The following is a 21,848-nucleotide window of genomic DNA, read 5'->3' on the forward strand; positions in this document are numbered from 1 at the left end:
CAGCTGCAGTGGAAGCGGTTGCGACACCAGCGCCATCACACCCAGCGGTGTGGCGCTGCTGCCCCAGATGCTTCGCATTTCTCGGCTCAGGTGGAGACGATTGACCGCGCTCCGGCAAGCCGTCCCGTCCTTTATTCCGCATTTCTCCCCGACGCGCAGGTAACGAAAGGCGTACAACTCGGTGTTTTTAAAAAAAAAAAAAACATGCCGTTGTCTCTCTTTTTGACATGAATGCGGGTTTGGGACGTTTTACTGGGGACAGGGACTCTTTTTTTTTTTTTGCGTGCATTTGCATTTACGCCGTTTTCCCTGGATATTGTCGCGGACGGACATGTAGGGAACGGGTAGGATGAAGAAGAAGAAGAAATAAAATTAAAAAACCCACCTCGTTTGCCCCGTTTCTTTCCCCCCGGCGGCCTGTTGTAACCGGTGCGTGTCGGGGACCGAGGCGGCGGGACGGCTTGCCGCGGCGTCGCCCGGAACTCGCCCGGTAAAGGCGGCAGGCGGGAGGGGGTCCTTCGCTCCTCGGGCCCCGCAAGCGGCGTGCGAGGTGAGGGGGAAATCGCTTTCGGTCGAATTTACTTCTTAAACGACCTTTTGTGACTTATTAAAGTCGAGCGCGTCGAGATTCTCTTTTATTTTATTTTTTTTCTCCTCGCCAAACTGTAAAATGAAAGTGTAAAACAGGTTTATGGGCCTCGCAGGTCCGGACGATTCGTTTCGAGAAGCGTAAATGGTTCTAAATGTTCTGTTGCCTTTGTTGCACCTAAACCATTTGAAACATTTAGAACCTCTTTTTTCTTGCTCGCTCGCACGTTGTCAGTGTAATGTGTTCGCTGTGAGTGCATGTTCTCCTCATGTTCTCCTCATGTTCTCCTGCAGCGGTCTTGGAAGGTTTGAAAGGTAGACTCTGGAGGGCCAGCCGAGATGCTGAGGAACACCTCCAGGGCAGGAGAACGGGCTCGCCAAGTCTCTTTCACTAACGCTTTTCTTCAGGCCCTCTTACCGCCGACGTCCCAGCCCGACGCCTCCATGGACGCATCTGGCACCGAGCAGGTTAGACCGGTGGAAGGATGAAGTTTATTCCGATGACCTCGTGATACGCTGCGGACCTCTCTTCTTCCTCCTCCCTTCTCAGATTGGTGTGACGTTCCTTGATTTGCCGTCTCCTTCAGCCGAAGGCCTGGACGGCCACCACACCCCGCCAGTACGTGAGGTACGTGATGGTGACCGTCTTCCCTATGGGATGATGCATCAGTGTGTCCTCGGCGTCTTTTTCCTTAAATAAAGTGATTGTCACTTGTGAGACACAGCACACGGTGCACACAGTCAAATTTGTCCTCTGCTTTTAACCCATCACCCTGAGTGAGCAGTGGGCGGCCATGACGGGCGCCCGGGGAGCAGTGTGTGGGGACGGTCAGTGGGCGGCCATGACGGTCAGTGGGCGGCCATGACGGGCGCCCGGGGAGCAGTGTGTGGGGACGGTGCTTTGCTCAGTGGCACCTTGGCGGATCGGGATTCGAACCGGCAACCTTCTGATTACCGCTAGGCCGCCACTGCCCCGGTTTAGTGTTACGGCTTAGTGTTGTGTCTCGTTTGTCGTTCGTCTCATGATCTGCCATAATTTTTTCAACCCTACCTTACAGAACTGTGTGAAAACGAGAGTGAACCCCTTTCTTCCGCCGTCTCAGGTACGTACGCGGTTGGCACCCGCCCCCCCGCCTTTCTGAATGGCGTTATTACATTCGTTGTGCTCTTCTGCAGAATGGAGCGACGGGCTCGTGGAACCCGTTTCATTCCATATCCCAGGTACTGTGCTCTCACCACAGCCTCTCTCTGATCGCCCGAACGGTTCGATTTTATTGTGGTTTTATCTGCTAAAATTTTGGTTTGAGGTCAACTGCACGTAATTAGTTCTGAATGGCCGGTACAGGGTGGTAGTAGCCTAGTGGGTAACACACTCGCCTGTGAACCAGAAGACCCGGGTTCAAACCCCACTTACTACCATCGTGTCCCTGAGCAGGACACTTAACCCTGAGTGTCTCCAGGGTGGGACTGTCCCTGTAACTACTGATTGTAAGTCGCTCCGGATAAGGGGCGACTTAGATTAAATTGTAATTTTCTTGTCAAACTTTGTGTACAGAATCTACAACAGAGTGAATTAAATAGATGTATTCATAGTTGGGGTCCTAGTGAACCGGAATTGATCTCTTCATCGATGGTAACTTGAAAGCACGTTGTAAGTCGCTCTGGATAAGGGCGTCTGCCAAATGCCGTAAATGTAAATGTAAGGGGCGTCTGGCGAATGCCGTAAATGTCGGAAGGCACTACCCGAGGGGCAGTGCATAAATGACAAACTTCCTCTTATCAGGGCTCTGGCGCTCAATAAATCATTTAAAATTTATTAATCCCAATAAAACACATTTTTCCCATTTCTTGTTTTACTGGTTCATGGATAACCTGAGTATATCCTTTGATCTTTCACAGGCGAGAAGGTCCCGTGGTTGGAACAAAAAGGCCACGTTTAGTACCAGTTCATAGGGTGGTAGTAGCCTAGTGGGTAAAACACTCGCCTATGAACCAGAAGACCCAGGTTCAAATCCCACTTACTACCATCGTGTCCCTGTGCAAGACACTTAACCCTGAGTGTCTCCAGGGGGGGACTGTCCCTGTAACTACTGATTGTAAGTCGTACTGGTTTCTAGTTTAATGTCAGCTTTGTTGTTTTGCAGGTGGAGGAAGAGCTTAAAACGCAACCGAGCGCACAAGAGCCGTTTTCCTCCCATGGACGGGGTACTCCATCGTCGTCGACGCCCGGCGTCCCGCCAGTTCCGCAGGTGCGAGTCACCTCAGCAAGGGAGGGCGTCGACGCCAAAGGCCTCGGACCCGCCTCCAACCCAAACTCGGACACACTTCACACCCCATCAGACGTTTTCCAAACCACGCCCTCCGATTCCACCCTTGACACCTTCTGCACGCCGGCAGACCCCTTCAAAACGCCCGAGTCAAAAATGTTGCCCGTTCCATTCAACCAGGACCTACCTACCAATCGGAACTCCGCGTCATGCCAGAAGACACCATTGGACATGATCAGGGCTCTGGCCGAAAAGCGTAAATCCGACCTTGGCACGTCTCCTGATGTTTTTGAGGCCACGCCTTCAAGCACCTTGGACATATTCCAGATCCCAGACCCCTTCCAGGCTTTACGGCCCAACGGCGCGCCAGCACCGGGAGCCTTTGATCCCTTTCAGCCCACCGGTTCGGCGTTTCACTCGACGCCGGTAGACAACTCTCATAAAGCTGCCGACCCGTTCTCGGCCACGCCCGGCGCGGGTTCCAGCGACAATGATTTTGAGTCTTTTCTGAGGACGCGCACCGGCGCTGATCGAGGCATTCAGCAGGCCACGCCTTCAGGTGCGATGGACACAGGTCACATGTTCCAGGCTCTCGCCCTCAGCGACCTACCCGCGTCTAATTCGCCTAAATCCTCTCGTTTAGCACCGGTAAAAAACCACAAACCCCCCCAAAAAACATGCATTTTATTAGCTCCTCCCAGTCCGTGGTTCTGGATGAGGATTCACGTAGATGTGTTGTTTTTTTTATTTCTCGTAGGAGAAGACCCCTGCAAGGATCCCGCCGAAACCTGCCCCACGATCCAAGCTCTCAAAAGCCAACAGTCCGGCGAACCGAGAGGAAGAGACGAGCCGCCTTTCTTCTGGGTCCCTCCATGCGCCCAACACCATTTCTCCGCAGGATGCGTCCCGTGGTGCGCCTGTACCAGTCCTCCAGATCAGCAATGAGGCGAGTTCTTAAATCATGATCTGTCTAAACGGCCTTCAACTCATCCGACCGGTTCATTTCATCATTATCAAATGATACTGCAATATCAGGAAAATCTCTGAAAGTCTGATCTAACGTTTGGTTCTTCACCTGAGGTTTAAGGCATGTGAATGTTTATAGCTCCACGCACTGAAACGCTTACAAACTGATTTACAGGGCGATCAGTCTGCAAAGGACGTGTTTGAGGACATTCTTTTCATAGGCCAGGTCTGGCGCATTTGATTATTTTCCTCATATTTCAGCAGCGCGACAATATCCCTGCATATGCCAGCTGAAAAGCTTTATACGTTGACTATCTTATTACCGACCCGCGTGTTGCAGGAGAAATGTGTGGAAGACTGGCCGGAGAACAGCCCGGAGCTTTTACCTGATTGGAAACCGGTATGTGACCGTCGTTACGCTTCTGTACAGTTGTTAAATATCATTTTTTAATTATTATGATTCTGAGCGGTGTTAGATATGTTTTGTGGGGTTTTTTTTTCGTGTCTCTGAACAGGCTGGGACGCTGAAACTAAGAAGAGAATCGATCAGGGTGAGCCAGGCTTCTAACACCGTAGAGCTTGACTAACTTTGGAATGACTTAAATTTGCTTCACTAATAGACTGTCTTTTCCCTCCAGGAAGCTGACCTAAAGAAACAAGAAAAGCTGGTACAATTTACATTTTCATTCAGTTCCTCCAGTTTCCAGTCATACCATTAATTTACTTTCTCTTCAGGGAAGAAGGGGGAAGAAGGTGAAGATGTCCTTTTTATCTCGAAGAGGGTCAAAAGTAAGCATGTACACGCACAGTACAGGCGAAAAGTTTGGACACCTTCTCATTCGATGTGTTTTCTTTACTTTCATGACCATTTACGTTGGTAGATTTTCACTGAAGGCATCAAAACTATGAATGAACACATGTGGAGTTATGTACTTAATAAAAAAAGGTGAAATAAGTGAAAACATGTTTTATATTCTAGTTTCTTTGCTCTGATTACTGCTTTGAACACTCTTGGCATTCTCTCGATGAGCTTCAAGAGGTCGTCACCTGAAATGTTTCTCCAACAGTCTTGAAGGAGTTCCCAGAGGTGTTTAGTACTTGTTGGTCCAGCTCACCCCAAACCATCTGGAATGGGTTCAGGTCCGGTGACTGTGGAGACCAGGTCTCCACTTTTTGTTAAATACATAACTCCACATGTGTTCATTCATAGTTTTGATGCCTTCAGTGAGAATCTACCAACGTAATTGGTCATGAAAATAAAGAAAACACATTGAATGAGAAGGTGCGTCCAGACTTTTGGCCTCTAGTGTATGGAAAATAATAATGATGTTTAAACGCTTAATTGTGAAACTAATTTGCTGTCTAAACTTTCTGAACAGTCTAAATTAAAAGATATTCAGACGGACGATGATGACCGCATCATGCAGCGCAGAGGCTCGAAGGTACATTTTTACTGTTCTGGATCATTTAAAAAGGGTTGAACGTTGTGCTGTCGGGCCACAGCAAAAGTTTAAGGACCCGGTACGTTAGACGTGATCGGCGGTGGTTTTTCCTTTTTTTGTTATGTGGTGAAAAGTAGTAACTCCGCCATCGTTCTAGGAGAAGCAGTTCGCTGGACTGGAGCAAGGAGACGCCAGTACACCTCAAGCGTCCAAGGTAAATGCCATCCAGGCCCGTTCGACCTGTATCAGTAGCAACGGAAAGCCAAAAAAACGTCAACACGACCCCTCCCCCCCTCCGTTTGGCATTGCACCGAAACCAAAACCTGAAGGTACCGGTCATGTCAACACAGTGGACCTAGAGAACATTTCGCCTCAGATTAGCATAGTAAAAATGAGCCGGTGTGTGCTGGACAACTTGGCAACAGTAAAACTGATACCAGGTTCTGTGAAGTGAAGTGATTGTCACTTGTGATTCACAGCACACGGTGCACACAGTGAAATGTGTCCTCTGCATTTAACCCATCACCCTGAGTGAGCAGTGGGCAGCCATGGCAGGCGTCCGGGGAGCAGTGTGTGGGGACGGTGCTTTGCTCGGTGGCACCTCGGAGTTTCGGGATTCGAACCGGCAACCTTCTGATTACGGGGCCGCTTCCTTAACCACTAGGCCGCCACCGCCCCAAGCACGTTGATTTAGTGGTGTGTCTATTTTGCCCGACAGGAAGGATTCAGTGGAATGACCAACGCGGTTTTGTCATCACCTTCCGAAGAACGGAGGAGATTGGATTCCAAAACTGTGACTTCCTCCACCTCTGAAGAGCACAATAGGCTGGAGAACAGAAAATCGGTGTGTGTGTGTGTGTGTGTGTGTGTGTGTGTGTGTGTGTGTGTGTGTGTGTGTGTGTGTGTGTATATATATATATATATATATATATATGTGCTGTACTATTCTGGTTCTGAGTCTTCTGACAACTTTCTTTTCCCACAATAGAAAAAAAGTACGTTTAAGGTGCCTTTAGTGCGGCGGAGAGACTCAAACGTAAGAGCTGATTGTTTGTATGGTCAGATCTGATCTCTGAAGGCAACCGAATGTAAAATTTTAAAGTCATGATTTATTATGTTATTGAAGGTCAAACCAGCAGAGGATGGACTAGAGAAAGAGTTGACCCTTCGTAGGAAATCCAAGGTCTGTTTAATCTGGTGTCGCACCATGATGACCTTGTAGATGGTTCTCCGGAATCACGGCTGTTGTTTCATGCCAGGAGGACCATCTGGACGAGGTGGACAGCTGGCTGCCCAACTCCAGACTGGTATTCGCTTTGCAGTGCAGCTTTTTTCTGTGGTTTGGTTTCTTGATGTATTAATATGTGGTCTGTCTATGGCGAACCTGGAGTACATACGTCTCCGTAGGGTCTAAGGGCCTGAATGGGACCCACGTATGAAAGTACCCCCTGTGTGCTGATACCTGTTTCTAATTGACCCCTCCCCCAGGAAGACCAGAATGAGTTGGAGAAGAACAAATCCAGAACTTCTGCAATCACAGTGGAGCAAAACCAAAAGCCGGAGCAAACAAAGCCGGTATTTCTGTGTTTGCTCGTTGTTCTTTCGTAGCGTTTTATTTCTGCTGTACCCACTGTTGTGATGCTGTTCTCCTGTCCCCTACAGAGAAAAGCCAAATTTCTAGTTCCAGTCGTGCGTCGCAGAGACTCCAGGGACAAACCGCTTGAGGAGCGGTTTCGGAAAGAGTCAACGCTTCGTAGGAGATCTAAGGTCTGTGTCTCCGCTGCCTGTTAACAATGTGCCGTTTCGCACAAATCCATTCACAGTCGTGTTTATCAATGTAGGGGGATGATCTGGATGACACTTTGGCACCAAAAACTTTTGAAGGGACCAAGAAAGGCACCTGGATGCTGGTATTTATCTTTTTTTTTTTTTTTTTTATCATGACATAAGGCACGCATGTATTGTTCATTTGTCTTTAAATCTTTCTACAACTGAACACAACTTCTTTATTTAAAACTGCAAGGAATGTTTGCCGTTCCTGGCATTTAGGATGCTGACCTGTAACCCAGTTGAATGACCTTTCAGTATGAAGAGATGAAACTCCTCAAACAGTCGTCCTCCGCCGTTAAAAACATGATGTTCCCGTGGTCACGCCCAAATTGCACAACTGTGTACCAGCCTGCATCACTTGTTCGTGAATCACATGCTGCCCACTGAGCTGGGGGGCGGCATGTGACGCCGAGTCACCAGGGCAAATGGCGCAGTTTCCACACAAATATTCTAGATTTCAGGCCCAAGCAGAAATTAGAGCTGGGGACACGAAGGAAATTACAGTAGTCGAGTCGCGAAGGAATAAAAAGCTTCATCAAATCAGAGAAGCCTAAGAATGGCTTAACTCTTCCTGCTTTCATATTCGCTCCGTGACGGTTATCTTTGATCTTTTTGTATTGGAAGTAGGGGGGAAAAGTAGATGCGTTTATGAATGAGGAGAACTCAATCTGTAGCGCAGAGTAAGGTGTGTGCAGTAAATTGCAATTTTGCACAGGCTCTATTTATTCAAATGCGATGTCTTGCTTGTTCAGAAGTCTGGTCTGGATGAGGATCCCTGGGAGCTTGAGAGGAAAGGGGAGGGCAAAGGACCGGGCCATCATGTGGACGTCCCCTGGGAACCAGTACATTTGTTATTACTTAATTTTATTAGATATAATATAGCATGTATTTAAGATGTGAATTAATAATGCTACACTCCTGAACGTTAATGTATTATACTAGATGCGCAGAACATCAGATTCCATGATTGAAGTGAAGGGAGCTCACGGTTACACGCCCAATGAAGCGGTCAGACTGACCAAGGTAACCGTGGGAGCGGCCTTCACCCTATTTCATCAGTTCTTTACTGGGGTCCTGAGGTGCCTTACTGAGCGACTTTGCTTTGAATACCTTATGCATACAGTACAGGCCAAAAGTGTGGACACACCTTCTCATTCAATGTGTTTTCTTTATTTTCATGACCGTTTACGTTGGCAGATTCTCACTGAAGGCATCAAAACTATGAATGAACATGTGGAGTTATGTACTTAACAAAAAAAGGTGAAATTACTGAAAGCATGTTTTATATTCTAGTTTAGAACCCATCTGGACTGGGTTCGGGTCCGGTGACTGTGGAGGTCAGGTCTCCACTTTTTGTTAAGTCCATAACTCCACATGTGTTCATTCATAGTTTTGATGCCTTCAGTGAGAATCTACCAACGTAAATGGTCATGAAAATAAAGAAAACACATCGAATGAGAAGGTTTCCAAACTTTTGGCCTGTACTGTACTTCATTATAATGTTGCCCAGACCCCTAAATCTGTCACCTGTACACTGATCAGCCTGAAATGGCCTTTTTGTTAACATTTGAATCCTTTTGTGTCAGGAGGAGGTGGTCCCACAGAGAGCATCAGATCAGAACCTACAGAAACACGTGCCCTGCAGACCGTCTCTGGTAAAGATATTGTCACGTTTCTGTTTTATTTCTCTTGCTGCCTCACTGAATAGCATTTTAGTTCCATCTGGGGCAACACTGTGGTAATTTTTGTAGGAGATGGACTACGAACAGTCCTGCCACCGTCAGCCATCCAAGGTATGGAAACATTCTACACACGGGATGGAATCAAATATTTGCGACTTCACCATCTGAAGTACGAGTGTATTGGTACGGTTATTTAAATCTTTCCCCTCTCTCTCCACAGTGGGATTTGATTGAGGATGATTTATTCTTCCAGAAGGGCGGGGAGGCTTCTGGAATGAATGGATGGAATGAGAGCACGGACAAAACAAAAATGCAGTACCTTAACACGGTACGCTGCCCTGTTTCATATAGTGGATTGTCTTTCATTGTGTGGTTTTCCCACAAAAATCCACTTGATTTTTGTTCGAAGTCCATTTAATGTATAATGTGCTTAATGTGAAGGGTGCATTTTGGGTCTATTTTACTGTCCTTGATACAGCATTTACCAGACGCCCTTATGTAGAGCGACTTAGTCAGTAGTGACCGGGACAGTCCCCCCCTCGAGACACTCAGGGTTAAGTGTCTTGCTCAGGGACACGATGGTAGTAAGTGGGATTTGAACCTGGGTCTTCTGGTTCATAGGCGAGTGTGTTACCCACTAAGCTACTACCAACTTGTTCTGGATTGAACCGTACGTTTGCTTGCACAATCTCCTGGCCTGGTGGAGCTCAACCGCATCCGAGAGGAGCCGCTGGAACATGTGAAGGGCCTACGATTCCCAGAATGCCCCTTTTTCTTCTCGTTGCAATTTAAAATGAAGCATAAAAAGGGAGGGGGGGTGGGATAAATGGGAAAGCATCCAAATTCAATTGTTCTGGTTTTTCAGAATCCGTTTCTGGATACGAGGCCAGCCTGGGTTTCTGAATCCTGCTTGAAGGAAGGACCGTCCAGGGTACTGTGTGTTTTTGTGTGTTTTGTCCTCTTCAGTCTGACTCTGGTCTTGTGCACGCCCTGATGTGAGCTGCCTCGTCAGGAGGACTTTGTGCGCGAGGACCTGCCGCAGAAGCATCTGTCCCCTCCGGATGAAGACACCGACAAGAACAACAATGGGCTGGAGGAGGATCGGCAGGTATTTCCTGTTGCCTTGGGAATGCGTTTACTAGAGTCCCTGTGTCTTCCGGCGTGTCGCTGTCAACTTTTCCGTCCCCGTTTAACAGCAGAGGAAAGGGGAAAAGATGGGCGTCGCCCGTGTGCCTCGCAGAGCCTCACCTCAACGGGGCAAAGGCCAGTTTGAGGAAAATCCACCAGGAGCCACCAGCAGTAACTACTTCATGTCAGAAGCTGCACAGGTGACGTCTTTCTAATCCCATCGCGTCCATCTTGACCCGTCCAGGCGTTTTTTTTTTTTTTTTTTTTTTTAGTTTTGGTGGACCGAGTTGATGTGACCGAGTTGCCAAATATGCGCGCAGTCAACATTTCTGACGTACCACGTAACATTCTTCTGGCCAGCGATGCGCTCCGATCCGGTTAGGCCGGTCTCCGCTGCGGCTTGGCGGAGGACTAGTGCGAGGGCCACGTCGGGCGGGGCGAACTGGCGCGAGGGATCAGACCGCGTGAGATGCCCTGAGACTCCCTTTTCTTTCCAGGCTGAATGGGCCTCTTCACAGAAGGATTTGCGCCATTGTGCGGTCGGAGAGGAGGACGATGAAAGGCTGGAGGGCGTGGCAGAAGAGGAAGAAGGGGTCGGTCTTATTTTTCTTTTTTTTTTTATTTTGCCATGATTTTAGTTTCATACACAACAGTTGTAAACGTTAAATTCTTTTTGTTTTTCTCTCTTTAGGACACCGATTCCCTGATGGAATGGTGGAACACAGTGGAACGTGCGTCACACAGTCCTATATGTATTATATTTATAATACATATTTATCTGGTGTTTTTTTCCCTCATTTTTGCCCTCTGCTGCGTGTTGCAGTGTGGGATGAGCTGCCCTCGGATGAAGAAGTTAGCATGAAAGAGGATGAGACCAAGTAAGTAATTTATGAAACAAAACTCGAGAGAACGGCGTTTCCCCTGAAACGTCCTCCTCACGGAGACATTTGTTTCTGATCATTTCATGTGAAAGGGTGATAAATACACATTTATCGATCACAAAATGGATTCGAGGTTTCGCTTCGAACTGCAGGTCCTTCACGCAGATTGCTGAGAAGGTTCACCGCGGCCTGCGGATCTTCAACAAGGTGTTCGTGGAGCGGGGAGAGGTCCTGTACGAACACGTCATCATCCTGCACGCCATCGCGGACGACCTGAACAACTTCCACAAGCGGGCAAAGATCGGCGGCATCACCGGCGGCACCACGGCGGCAGTGGGCGGCGCCGCGGCCATCGCCGGCCTGGCTCTCGCCCCCGTGACCTTCGGCGCCTCCCTCATCGTGTCGGCCGTCGGCCTGGGCGTGGCCACGGCAGGGGGCATCACCTCGGCCTCTGCCGCCATCTCGGACCGGGTCAACAACCTCCACGACCGGAAGAAGATCGAGGTGGTGGCCGAGGACTACCGGGAGCGCCTGACGGACGTGACCCGCTGCCTGCACTTCGCCAGCGAGGGCCTGCGCCGGCTGCGCCGCCACCCGCTGCTCAGGCGCAACAACTACTACGCCGGCGACTGGGAGGTGCGGCGCGCGCTGCAGATGGTCACCCTGGCGTCGGAGCCGGTGGAGCGCGCCAAGCTGCTGACGGCCAACGCCGTGGCCACGCTCGCCGGCCTCTTCAAGGGCATGGACAAGTACTTCACGCAGGACTCGCGGCAGGAGCTGCGCAAGGGCTGCAAGAAGGAGGCCACGGCCAAGGTGCGCGCGGTGGCGCAGCAGCTGCACGAGGGCCTGGTGGAGCTCAACCGCGTCCGGGAGGAGCTGCTGGACGCCACCGGCAACATGTGACGGGCCTACGATTCCCAGAATGCCCTTTTCTCTGCTGGTCGCCGTGTACAATTGGATCAAGCATAAAAATGGACAAACGTCAATGCATCCAAATTCATAGATGAATGAAATACGTCACGTGTTTAAAAAAATTTACTACATTTGTGTTTAAAAAAAAAAAAAAAAAAAAAATGGGGGGGGCGTGGTTTTAATGTTAAGATCATGAAAAGTACAGTCTTTAAACTCACGTGTTTTATCACTTTTTTTTTCTTTTTTTTTTCTTACGCACAAACTGGTGTGGCACGGAATTAGTTTGATTTTTTTTTTTTTTTAATACTACATGAAAATCACGGTTCTTCGCTGTACATCTGCTGTCTTGTTGTTCGTTTGTGGCCTTTGCCGTCTTTTGCTTTTTGTCACGTTGTCCCGGCGTCTTTTGTCGTTTTGTGTTTTTACGAATAAACAGGAATGAAACTTGAACCGCGTGTGTTTTTTAGCTTTTAGCGGCAGGAAAGGGGAAACCGCGCCGTTTTTCAGCAAGAACGTCGTCATGAGACGAGGAAGGGGCCGGCCGTGAGGGAAGCTCGCTTCTCCCGGCCTCCGGACACAAGTCGCCCCGAGTGTCGCCAGGCGTCGGGTAAGAGGGTCATTTTTTTTTTATTACTATCATTTTATTTCCATTTTTCTTCTTCGACGCGGCCGAACGGAGAAAAGTTTCTCGCCGAGAGCCCGAACTGGCCGGGACTCGGCGCGCCGCGTATCGCTCCGCGGGGAGCTGGCCGACGCCGCGCAACGCGGACTACATTTCGCGGCGGAGGCGGAGCGCGGTTACCAGCCGTCGTGGTCCATTAAAAAATGTTTTTAAAAAATATACACGGGTGTTTCCTTCTGATTTAGCAAACGGACGCTGCCGCTCAACCCTTTGGACACCGAGCCGTTCGTGGGCGGCGCCGCTGAGGTTGTAGGGAGGGTGCGGGCTGCGCCCACGACGCTAGGGGGCGCCACAATTCAATTCAAACAACTTTATTTTAATATAAAGTTCTCTTATATAAAAATATAGTATATATTCAAAGAAACTTAATTTAGAAGGCACAGTGGAGCAGCTCACGTATACACAGCATATGACACACAATAAAATGTTCCTTGTAAGACACCCGAATCCCACCAAAGTGAGGTCTGGGGGTGTTACTAATGTAATAAAGCATTTTATTTGTGACACACTTTTGGAAAAACTGCGTTTTGAGAGGAAGGAAGACGACATGGCAATTTAATACAGTTGCTGCACAGGCTTCGTTACTCATTTCTAAATGAACTGTTTTGTGAGAATAACTTGAACGTGCAAATTAAAGCATCTCTTATTTTAATGCATCTCTATTTCAAATGAGCCTACCGCTGAAATTCTAGCCAGCAAGCTCACATAATCAGCAGGGGATCAGATAATTATTTCCCCCACTGAATATGACTCTGTGTTTAATCACACTGCTCCACATTTTAGGACTTTCTCAGCACAGTAATCTTGGAAACTCATGAAGAGTGTTTTTGAGCATCGTGATAAAGAATTGAGGATTTCGACCCACGGCATTTGGCAGACGCCCTTATCCAGAGCGACTTACAACGTGCTTAAGTTACCATCGATGAAGAGATCAATTCCGGTTCACTAGGACCCCAACTATGAATACATCTATTTTATTCACTCTGTTGTAGATTCTGTACGCAAGTTCGACAACAAGAAAATTACAATTTAATCTAAATATTCTTTAAAGAGGAAGGTCTTGAGCTGTCGTTTGAAGGTACCCAGTGACTGAGCTGTTCTGACCTCGAGGGGAAGTTCATTCCACCACCGAGGGGCCAAGACAGAGAAGAGTCTAGATGAACATCTTCCTTTTACCTTCAGAGATGGAGGGACCAGGCGAGCAGTACTGGAGGCTCGGAGTAAACGAGGTGCAGTGTGAGGTGTAATAAGGGCTGTGAGGTAGGATGGTGCTACTCCATGTTTGGCTTTGTAGGCCAGCATCAGTATTTTGAACCTGATGCGTGCAGCTACTGGGAGCCAGTGGAGGAACGTAGCAGAGGGGCGGTGTGGAGAACTTGGGAAGGTTGAAGATTAGTCGTGCTGCTGCATTTTGTATGAGTTGTAGTGGTCGGATGGTACATAGTGGTAGACCAGCTAGAAGGGAGTTACAGTAACCAGTCGTGAGATTACTAAGGACTGAACCAGTATCTGGGTGGCCTGGGTGGACAGATAAGGGCGGATTCGTCTGATATTGTAGAGAATCTCCATGAGCAGGAAAGATTGCTGATGTGAGTCGAGAAGGAGAGTTGGTTGTCTATTGTTACTCCAAGGTTGCGGGCTGTTGCAGAAGGAGAGAGCTGTGAGTTGTCCAGGTAAATAGCAAGATCCTGATGTGGTGAAGAATCTGCTGGAATGAATATTAGTTCAGTTTTGGTGGGATTGAGCTGGAGGTGATGGGCTTCCATCCAAGACGAGATGTCTGTTAGACATGCAGAGATTTTGGAAGCAGCATGAAGATCAGAGGGAGGAAAGGAGAAGAGAAGTTGTGTGTCGTCAGCATAGCCTCCAAGTTCTCCAGATCTCAATAGAATCGAGCGTCTGTGAGATGTGCGGGAACAAAAAGTCGGATCCATGGAGACATTAAACTGCGATTCAGGTTCTCATTGAGGTTATTGGTCGGTGTTTGCGTCATTTCTTTTTATTCATTTTAACAGGCAAGTGTGATGTTCAAAGAAAAGACACCACCAGAGGTTCCACCAAGGCCCAGCAAAGAGGTAAAACGTTCACACGCCCGTAAACACACACATCTCCTCCCGGCATTACGTGTGTAAGCATCTGTATTCTGTATGAACAGGAGCTGGAAAATCTGATGAAACGCCAGCTAATGAGGGAACAAGGCGCCGCCGACAAAGCGCAAGTAATTCAGCTCACAACTCCAATAAAAAGAGGACAAATGAAATATGAAATACGGTGTGCGATGCGGTGCTGTTCATTATGTTAGGTCACGGTCACACGAGGTTTGAGAGACTATGAAAGGCCTTATAGGCCCATCTGCTAATTTCTCCCTCTTCAGATAAACCAATCAGGTTCCGTTTCAGTCAAACTCTCTCACACAGACAACTGTCAGTCACACATCATATTGTTCGGTGGTACACACACAGGGTACTATAACTGAAGTGGAGTGATTGTCACACTCTGCTTTTAACCATCACCCTGAGTGAGCAGTGGGCGGCCATGACAGGCGCCCGGGGAGCAGTGTGTGGGGACGGTGCCTTGCTCGGTGGCACCTCATTGGATCTGGACTCGAACCGGCAACCTTCTGATTACGGGGCCGCTTCCTTAACCGCTAGGCCGCCACGGCCCCGCGTTAAACCTCCAGGTACAAAACTGCTCCTTTAAGTTCATTGTAAACTGCTAGATTTCAGCTGCACAGTAGTGACAGAATGGATAGTGACAAAGGACAAAGGGAACGTACATGAAAATGCATCAATGGCAGAAAAATAAATCACAGTATAGCTCAGTGGATCTAAGACCCTGTGCCTGTGAGCTGAAGGTTGCCGGGTCGAGCCCAGCCTCCCCACGTCCCTGGCTCCTTACCCAAGGCCCTTTGCAGACCAACACATCATACTTATATAGAAATATCATTTTAAATTCCAGTCATGACAGGTACACAGTTGTGCCTTAAATGGCGAGGACGGGTCCATTGTTGTTCTTCAGGAGGGTACTGAACCAGCGACAAGCATCTGTACCCACGTGGGTGCGCAGTGGTGCCTCCATCTCTCTGTGAGTGTGGTCTGTGTAAGAGCGTGTAATAGTAAATGAAGGACAGTGTGTGGGAAAGACGGTAGTATTGTGTATCCCAGTCGCCGCCGTTCCAGTTCTGCATTTTTCGGCCCTGGTTACTGCTCACGATTGGCGAGTTCAACTTGTTCCGTGATGGCTCCTTATCGGTGATTTTCGCCGAACTGGACAGACCTGTTTTTAGGAACACAATACGTCTCTTGAGGAATTTTAATATGGGGCGGGGGGGGGGGGCATGGAGACCGATTCCCACTATGGGCCCTTCACCAAATTCCAGTAAAAGCCTCAGTTGTCCAGGGCCACCTTGAGACAAGAGGCTCTTTTAGGAACAACATTCCGGCCTGTGCCCTTCCTGCAGATGTCCTCGGCAGCGGCTACACCGCCGGACCCCGTGGCAGCGGGATCAGGACCGCCGAGATCCCAGCCCCAGTTAGTGAGGGACGCTCTTACTTTCCAGAACCCAGGCGCATTCATGGGTGTCCTACAGAAGATCAACCCATTCAGGACATCGTCTAGACAGGCAGGTCTCAGCCGGACCGCTTGCAGCATTTTGACGCCTGTGACTGATCTGTGATCGTGTTTTTTTTCTTCCTGCAGGAAGTGACACGTGACCCCTTGTCTGAGGCGAAGGTTTGTGCTTTTGCATGTTGAGGGCTGCCAAGCGTTTCCCTGTGTACGACTTTTCAGCTGTCGTGTCCGTTCTACAGGGACCAGCGGCACTGGGCGAAGACACTGGTGGTGAGGAGATGGCGCTGGAGACGACCTCCCCGGACTCCAAACAGGTCTGAGTTTTTCCCTGGGACAGCAACCATTATTCTGCAAAAAAAAAAAAACATCATGGTCCACAAAAGGAATCCTTCGGTCTGATTTTCATAAAACAAAACCGAAGACATGGGACTAATTATTAATTTACAGCATTCACCAGACGCCCTTATCCAGAGCCACTTACAATCAGTGGTTTCAGGGACAGTCCCCCCCCCCCTGGAGCAACTTAGGGTTAAGTGTCTTGCTCAGGGACACGATGGCAGTAAGTGGGGTTTGAACCTGGGTCTTCTGGTTCACAGGCGAGCGTGTTACCCGCTAGGCTACTAACCACCACTATTTATTCAATAATAATCATTATTCAATTCAATAGTTGTTCAATCATCAAATGCCACACCCGCTTCACTCTGAGCCAATCGCGCGGCCCCACCAAACCCCTGCCTACAAAGCCAAACATGGAGTAGCACCATCCTACCTCACAGCCCTTATTACACCTTGCACTGCACCTTGTATACTCCGAGCCTCCAGTACTGCTCGCCTGGTCCCTCCATCTCTGAAGGTAAAAGGAAGACGTTCATCTAGACTCTTCTCTGTCTTGGCCCCTCGGTGGTGGAATGAACTTCCCCTCGAGGTCAGAACAGCTCAGTCACTGAGCACCTTCAAACAGCAGCTCAAGACCTGTCTCTTTAGAGAATATTTAGATTAACGTGTAACGTTCTTATTGTTGAACTTGTGTACAGCATCTACAACAGAGTGAATAAAATAGATGTATTCATAGTTGGGGTCCTAGTGAACCGGAATTGATCTCTTCATCGATGGTAACTTAAGCACGTTGTAAGTCGCTCTGGATAAGGGCGTCTGCCGAATGCTGTAAATGTAAATGTAGTCTTCCAGGAAACCGAATTTGCAACAGAAGAAAAAAGCAGAAATTGCAACAGCCACAGTGGTTCCTTATACCGACAGTGACGGAACACGAGGTAGAACGGACTGGCCCGACGACAGCCGACAGGTCATAGGTCACACCCTGGCTCGACATTGTCAGGACCAGCTCCGGCTTCTGGTGGGAATGTGCGTATTGAGTTCACGACGTGTCGTCTGTGGTCAGGTGACTGCTCGAGTCACCTGACTCACCGTGGTACCAAATAAGTGGGGGGCCAGTTTTTAGGCAGCACAGGGTGGTAGTATCCTAGCGGGTAACACACTCGCCTGTGAACCAGAAGACCCAGGTTCAAGCCCCACTTACTGCCATCGTGTCCCTGAGCAAGACACTTAACCCTGAGTGTCTCCAGGGGGGGACTGTCCCTGAAACTACTGATTGTAAATCGCTCTGGATGAGGGCGTCTGGTAAATTCCACAAAGGGACCATTGTCATGCAACAAAACTCACATATTGAGTTGTATTGTGACTAAATGTAACTAAATGTCTCCGTCCTCTGTCGTCTTTGTGTGACTGTGTTCTGGACGCTTCTCCTTGTTAGGACGATCTACTCGCCTGGTGGACGACCGTTGAAAGTAAGCCGGAATGAGTGTGTGTCAGCGTGTGTGTGTGTGTGTGAGCTGCACTTTGTGTTACAACTACTTACTCGCCCCCGCCAGGCTGGGATGAGTGGAAGGAGGCGGCGCATTCCGAAGAGGACGCAGTGGAACTGTTAGTGACCGTAACAAATCTCGCATGCATTATCTTTTTACTGAAAATGTCGTCTCACTGTGATTGATGCTGTGATCAAATATGCCGTTAGACAAAAGTCGCAGAAAATGCGATCTTTTTTTATTTTTTTTTATTTATGTTTAAAAAAAAAAATGTCATTATGTTATGTTAAATTTAATGACAATGTAGGCATGGCACAATGCAGCATTTCTCACGTATCCTGTTCAGAGTACATCATGCTTTTGTATGACACTCTGACATGGATGCCGTTTTATCACTTGCGTCGCATGACAGAACGGTCCAACCGTCCAATGGAACAGCAGAATATGACGGTGCTTCCTAAAATGTACAACATGGTGAAAGATGAAGTCTAATTCATCCCTAATCTTCCAAGTTCTGACTGAACGTCAGCTATTTCCTGATGAGTTCAGTTCCTGGATCCCTCGCTTTTAAAAGTTATTAAAAACATTTATTAATAAACTCTAATATAGTGAACATATAAAGGGTTGACCTTATATTGATTATTTGAAACCACAGTGTGTCAAAGGTGATATGCAACTTTGCATGTGGTGACTTCCACCACCCAGTACAAGTGACTAAATGCATGGTCATCTATGTTGAATGCTGATATATATATATATACACACACACACACACACACATACATATATACATACATATATTTATTTTATTCTATCTCCCGTCCTGCCACAGATCATTGGAAGCAGCAGCTGACCGCGTCTTCCTGGCGTCTCGGCTCTTCGTACGACTCTTTAACCAGCGGGGGGCGTCGCTGCAGCAGCGCATCCTGGATCTGCTCGCCATGGCCGACGCCGCCGACCACTTCCACAAGAAGACCGTGACCGCCAGCGTCGGGGGAGGGGTCGCCAGCGTGGCCGGAAGCATTACCACCATCACGGGCCTCATACTGGCCCCGTTCACACTGGGCACCTCGCTCATCGTCACCGCCGTGGGCATCGGAGTGGCCACCGCTGGTGGGGTGACGTCTGCCTCGGCCAACATCACTGACACGGTGCACTCCAACATGGACCGCAAGAAAGTGGAGAAAATGATTGAAGACTATCAGGAGGAGATCAAGGACGTCAAGGAATGTCTGGACTTCCTGCAGGTGAGGAACGCTGACTGCTTGTTTCTTTGGTCTTAATGACCCTTGTGACCCTTTCAAGATAGTGACCGATTCAAGATATTAACGAAAACACTGGTGGCCTAGCTGGGAAGGAAAGTGATTGTCAGTTGTGAGCAGTGGGCGGCCATGACAGGCGCCCGGGGAGCAGTGTGTGGGGACGGTGCTTTGCTTGGTGGCACCTCGGCGGATCGGGATTCCAACCGGCAACCTTCTGATTACGAGGCCGTTTCCTTAACTGCTAACCCGTAATCAGAAGGTTGCCGGTTGGAATCCCGATCCGCCGAGGTGCCACCAAGCAAAGCACCGTCCCCACACACTGGTCCCCGGGCGCCTGTCATGGCCGCCCACTGCTCACCGTGTGTTGTGTCACTGTGTGCTGTGCTGTGTATCACAATGACAATCACCTCACTTTCACTTCACACATCTGTGACAAGAACGGCACTTAAAATGCCACTTAATAACATGCAACATCGGGAACAAGTGCTACACTGACAAAATTGTACAAATTGTGCGATACTACTGATTTCCTTTTCAACCAAATAAAATTTCAGGTTGGTATCGGTATAAAAACTTAATGTGATTGGAAATTCAAACTAAAAAGTGTGCGTCCTGCAGTGCCATGAGATTTTATGGGGGTTCTTGAGGGCTGGGACCACCCCAGTATTTATTCAGGCACGTTTACTTTCATTTGGAACGTGGTGCAGGAATAGAAGATCGATGCCATTGTCCATGTATCGATCCAATACTGATACCAACTTGGTATCGATAGTATCGATATGTAGGATCGAACAGCACGTCCCTACAAAAGCTACACAGAAATATATTTTTAAATGTATATTGTCTTTTGAAGATAAAGACAAGATTGGTCACTGTAAGTAATCAATATTATTTCATAATCCAAATTCATAGTCCACGTATTACATATACATGTGTATGGCATACACATATAAATGTAGTGACCTTTAATCTTTATTAAGTGACCTTAATCTTTATTCACTCTTAAAAGGTTGTATGTTTAGTTCATATTCATATGGGACATTCTTAATCCACATGCAAATTTCGTAATGTAAATCATACGCATCGTGCGATCATAATTAGGTAGAATTATTAGAGTAGTTTTCACCGTTCTTTCTCTCTTGAAGATGGTAACCGGTCCCTTCCTTGCAGACGGGCATGGAGACACTGGAGGAGTGGAACTTCCACCAGTACATAGACAGCCTGTCCAGGAAAGCCATGAACCACAACGTCAAGCACGTGTTGAAGGAGGGAGGCCGGGCGGGCAAAGCTCTCCTCATTAACACCGAAAGCCTCATCAGCACCGTGAAGACGCTGAGCGCCGCGGGCGGGGCGGCCAAGGCCGCCCGGGCGATCAGTGTCACCTCGGGCGTCATGTCGGCCCTCTTCCTTGCCCTCGACGTCTTCTTCCTCGCCAAGGACTCGCTGGAGCTGCGTAAGGGGGCCAAGACCCAGTTCGCGGCCAAGATCCGAGAGGTGTGCAAAGAGTTGCAGGAAGGACTCCTGGAGCTGAACGCCATCAAGGAGCAGCTGCAGAAGATCATGGACGGCGCTGAAATGGAAGCAGTGGATGAGGAGGGACAAGACGCAGGATGAATAAAATACCTTTATTTCGTGGTTTTCCCACCCTAGAATGAACTGATCCCCTGTCCATGGGTTGTTCTCGCCTTGCACCTTAGTATTGGCTCCAAGACATAGACAGAAGGGCCAGTATTTCGTTACATTTCAACCAAAGCCCACTAGGTTGGGCTTTCTTTTTTTTTTTTTTTTAAATAGAAGTGTTTCAAAAATACTTTTTTTTTTAATGGTTGGACAGTAGCTCCTCTAGGGAGGTGCATGGCACTACTTTTATTACTTGTATGTAGAGCCAAATGTATTTAATGGCACTTTGAATATAAAAAAACATGAAACATCAAATGTATTTAATACGTATCACGATACACGGGTCACGATACGATTATGTCACGATATATTGTGATGCTGTACATACAGTTCACTGAAAATGTAAAAACAAAATGCTGTGTGCAATCTGTGTGGATCACATTACATTAATAATTCAGCCAAAACAACGTAACTCAGAACTGAATTTTTTACTATATTGTCTTTGCCTTTAACACACTGAACTAGTGGAAATGATTTAAAAGAAGATATTTAAGTGCCCAGTCGGTTCTTTAAAGCTGGTGTGGTGCTTGTATAGGACTTGTATACAAAAACATCTAAATTTGATATCCCTTTATCACAATATACTGCCATGTCGATATTTTCGAACAGCCCTGCTATTGATTCTGTTGTGATGCCCAGTGCACCTGATTAAGGAGTCCTGAGCAATCCAAGCTGGAGCCAATAAGGCTGAAAAGCAGCTCGACTGCACCCACGTTAACGTGGGGACGTGATCCTGTTCCTGCATTCCTTGGTCTCATGCCTTGGGCTTTATTTATCTTTCCTTATTCGGCCCTCGAGCGACTTTCCTTTGTATTTAATAAATCCCTTTTTGTTCCAAAAAATGTCCTGCTTCAGCGCTTCATTTCCCCCTTCAACCCCAAGACCTGACAACTGTGTCACACTTTTAAAATGTGTTTATTTGTCATCAATCATTTTGGCGAACCTGGAACACATAAATCAGTTCCCCATCCAACTGCTTAGCAAAGCTCAACATCAGGGATGGTCTCGCTCTTTAAATGGCTACATGGGCGGGACAAATATAAGCCACATGTGTTCATTCATAGTTTTGATACCTTCAGTGAGAATCTACCAACGTAAATCGTCATGAAAATAAAGAAAACACATTGAATGAGAA

At 47.9% G+C, this 21,848-nt stretch overlaps 1 protein-coding gene across 1 annotated transcript; it reads left to right on the forward strand.

Annotated features, from left to right (window-relative positions):
* The first annotated feature begins 36 nt into the window (after positions 1-36).
* On the forward strand, positions 37-21,555 carry LOC114786253 (uncharacterized). The gene is made up of 43 exons (XM_028973260.1): positions 37-159; positions 883-1,056; positions 1,139-1,216; positions 1,647-1,691; positions 1,765-1,809; positions 2,733-3,503; positions 3,613-3,801; positions 3,997-4,047; positions 4,162-4,221; positions 4,337-4,372; positions 4,460-4,489; positions 4,557-4,610; positions 5,201-5,263; positions 5,421-5,477; positions 5,982-6,107; positions 6,252-6,299; positions 6,390-6,446; positions 6,523-6,570; positions 6,752-6,838; positions 6,926-7,030; positions 7,105-7,173; positions 7,846-7,935; positions 8,036-8,116; positions 8,680-8,748; positions 8,845-8,886; positions 8,996-9,103; positions 9,641-9,706; positions 9,788-9,883; positions 9,972-10,103; positions 10,401-10,496; positions 10,595-10,634; positions 10,727-10,781; positions 10,937-11,683; positions 12,182-12,311; positions 14,394-14,453; positions 14,534-14,596; positions 15,839-16,000; positions 16,078-16,110; positions 16,188-16,262; positions 17,720-17,753; positions 17,838-17,889; positions 18,604-19,018; positions 20,204-21,555. The coding sequence occupies exons 2-43, from the start codon at positions 928-930 to the stop codon at positions 20,645-20,647; spliced, it is 5,238 nt and encodes a 1,745-aa protein (XP_028829093.1). The 5' UTR covers positions 37-159; positions 883-927; the 3' UTR covers positions 20,648-21,555.
* The last annotated feature ends 293 nt before the right edge of the window (positions 21,556-21,848 follow it).

The sequence above is a fragment of the Denticeps clupeoides genome, chromosome 1 (assembly GCF_900700375.1).
Source record: "Denticeps clupeoides chromosome 1, fDenClu1.1, whole genome shotgun sequence".
NCBI classification, from domain to species: Eukaryota; Metazoa; Chordata; class Actinopteri; order Clupeiformes; family Denticipitidae; genus Denticeps; species Denticeps clupeoides.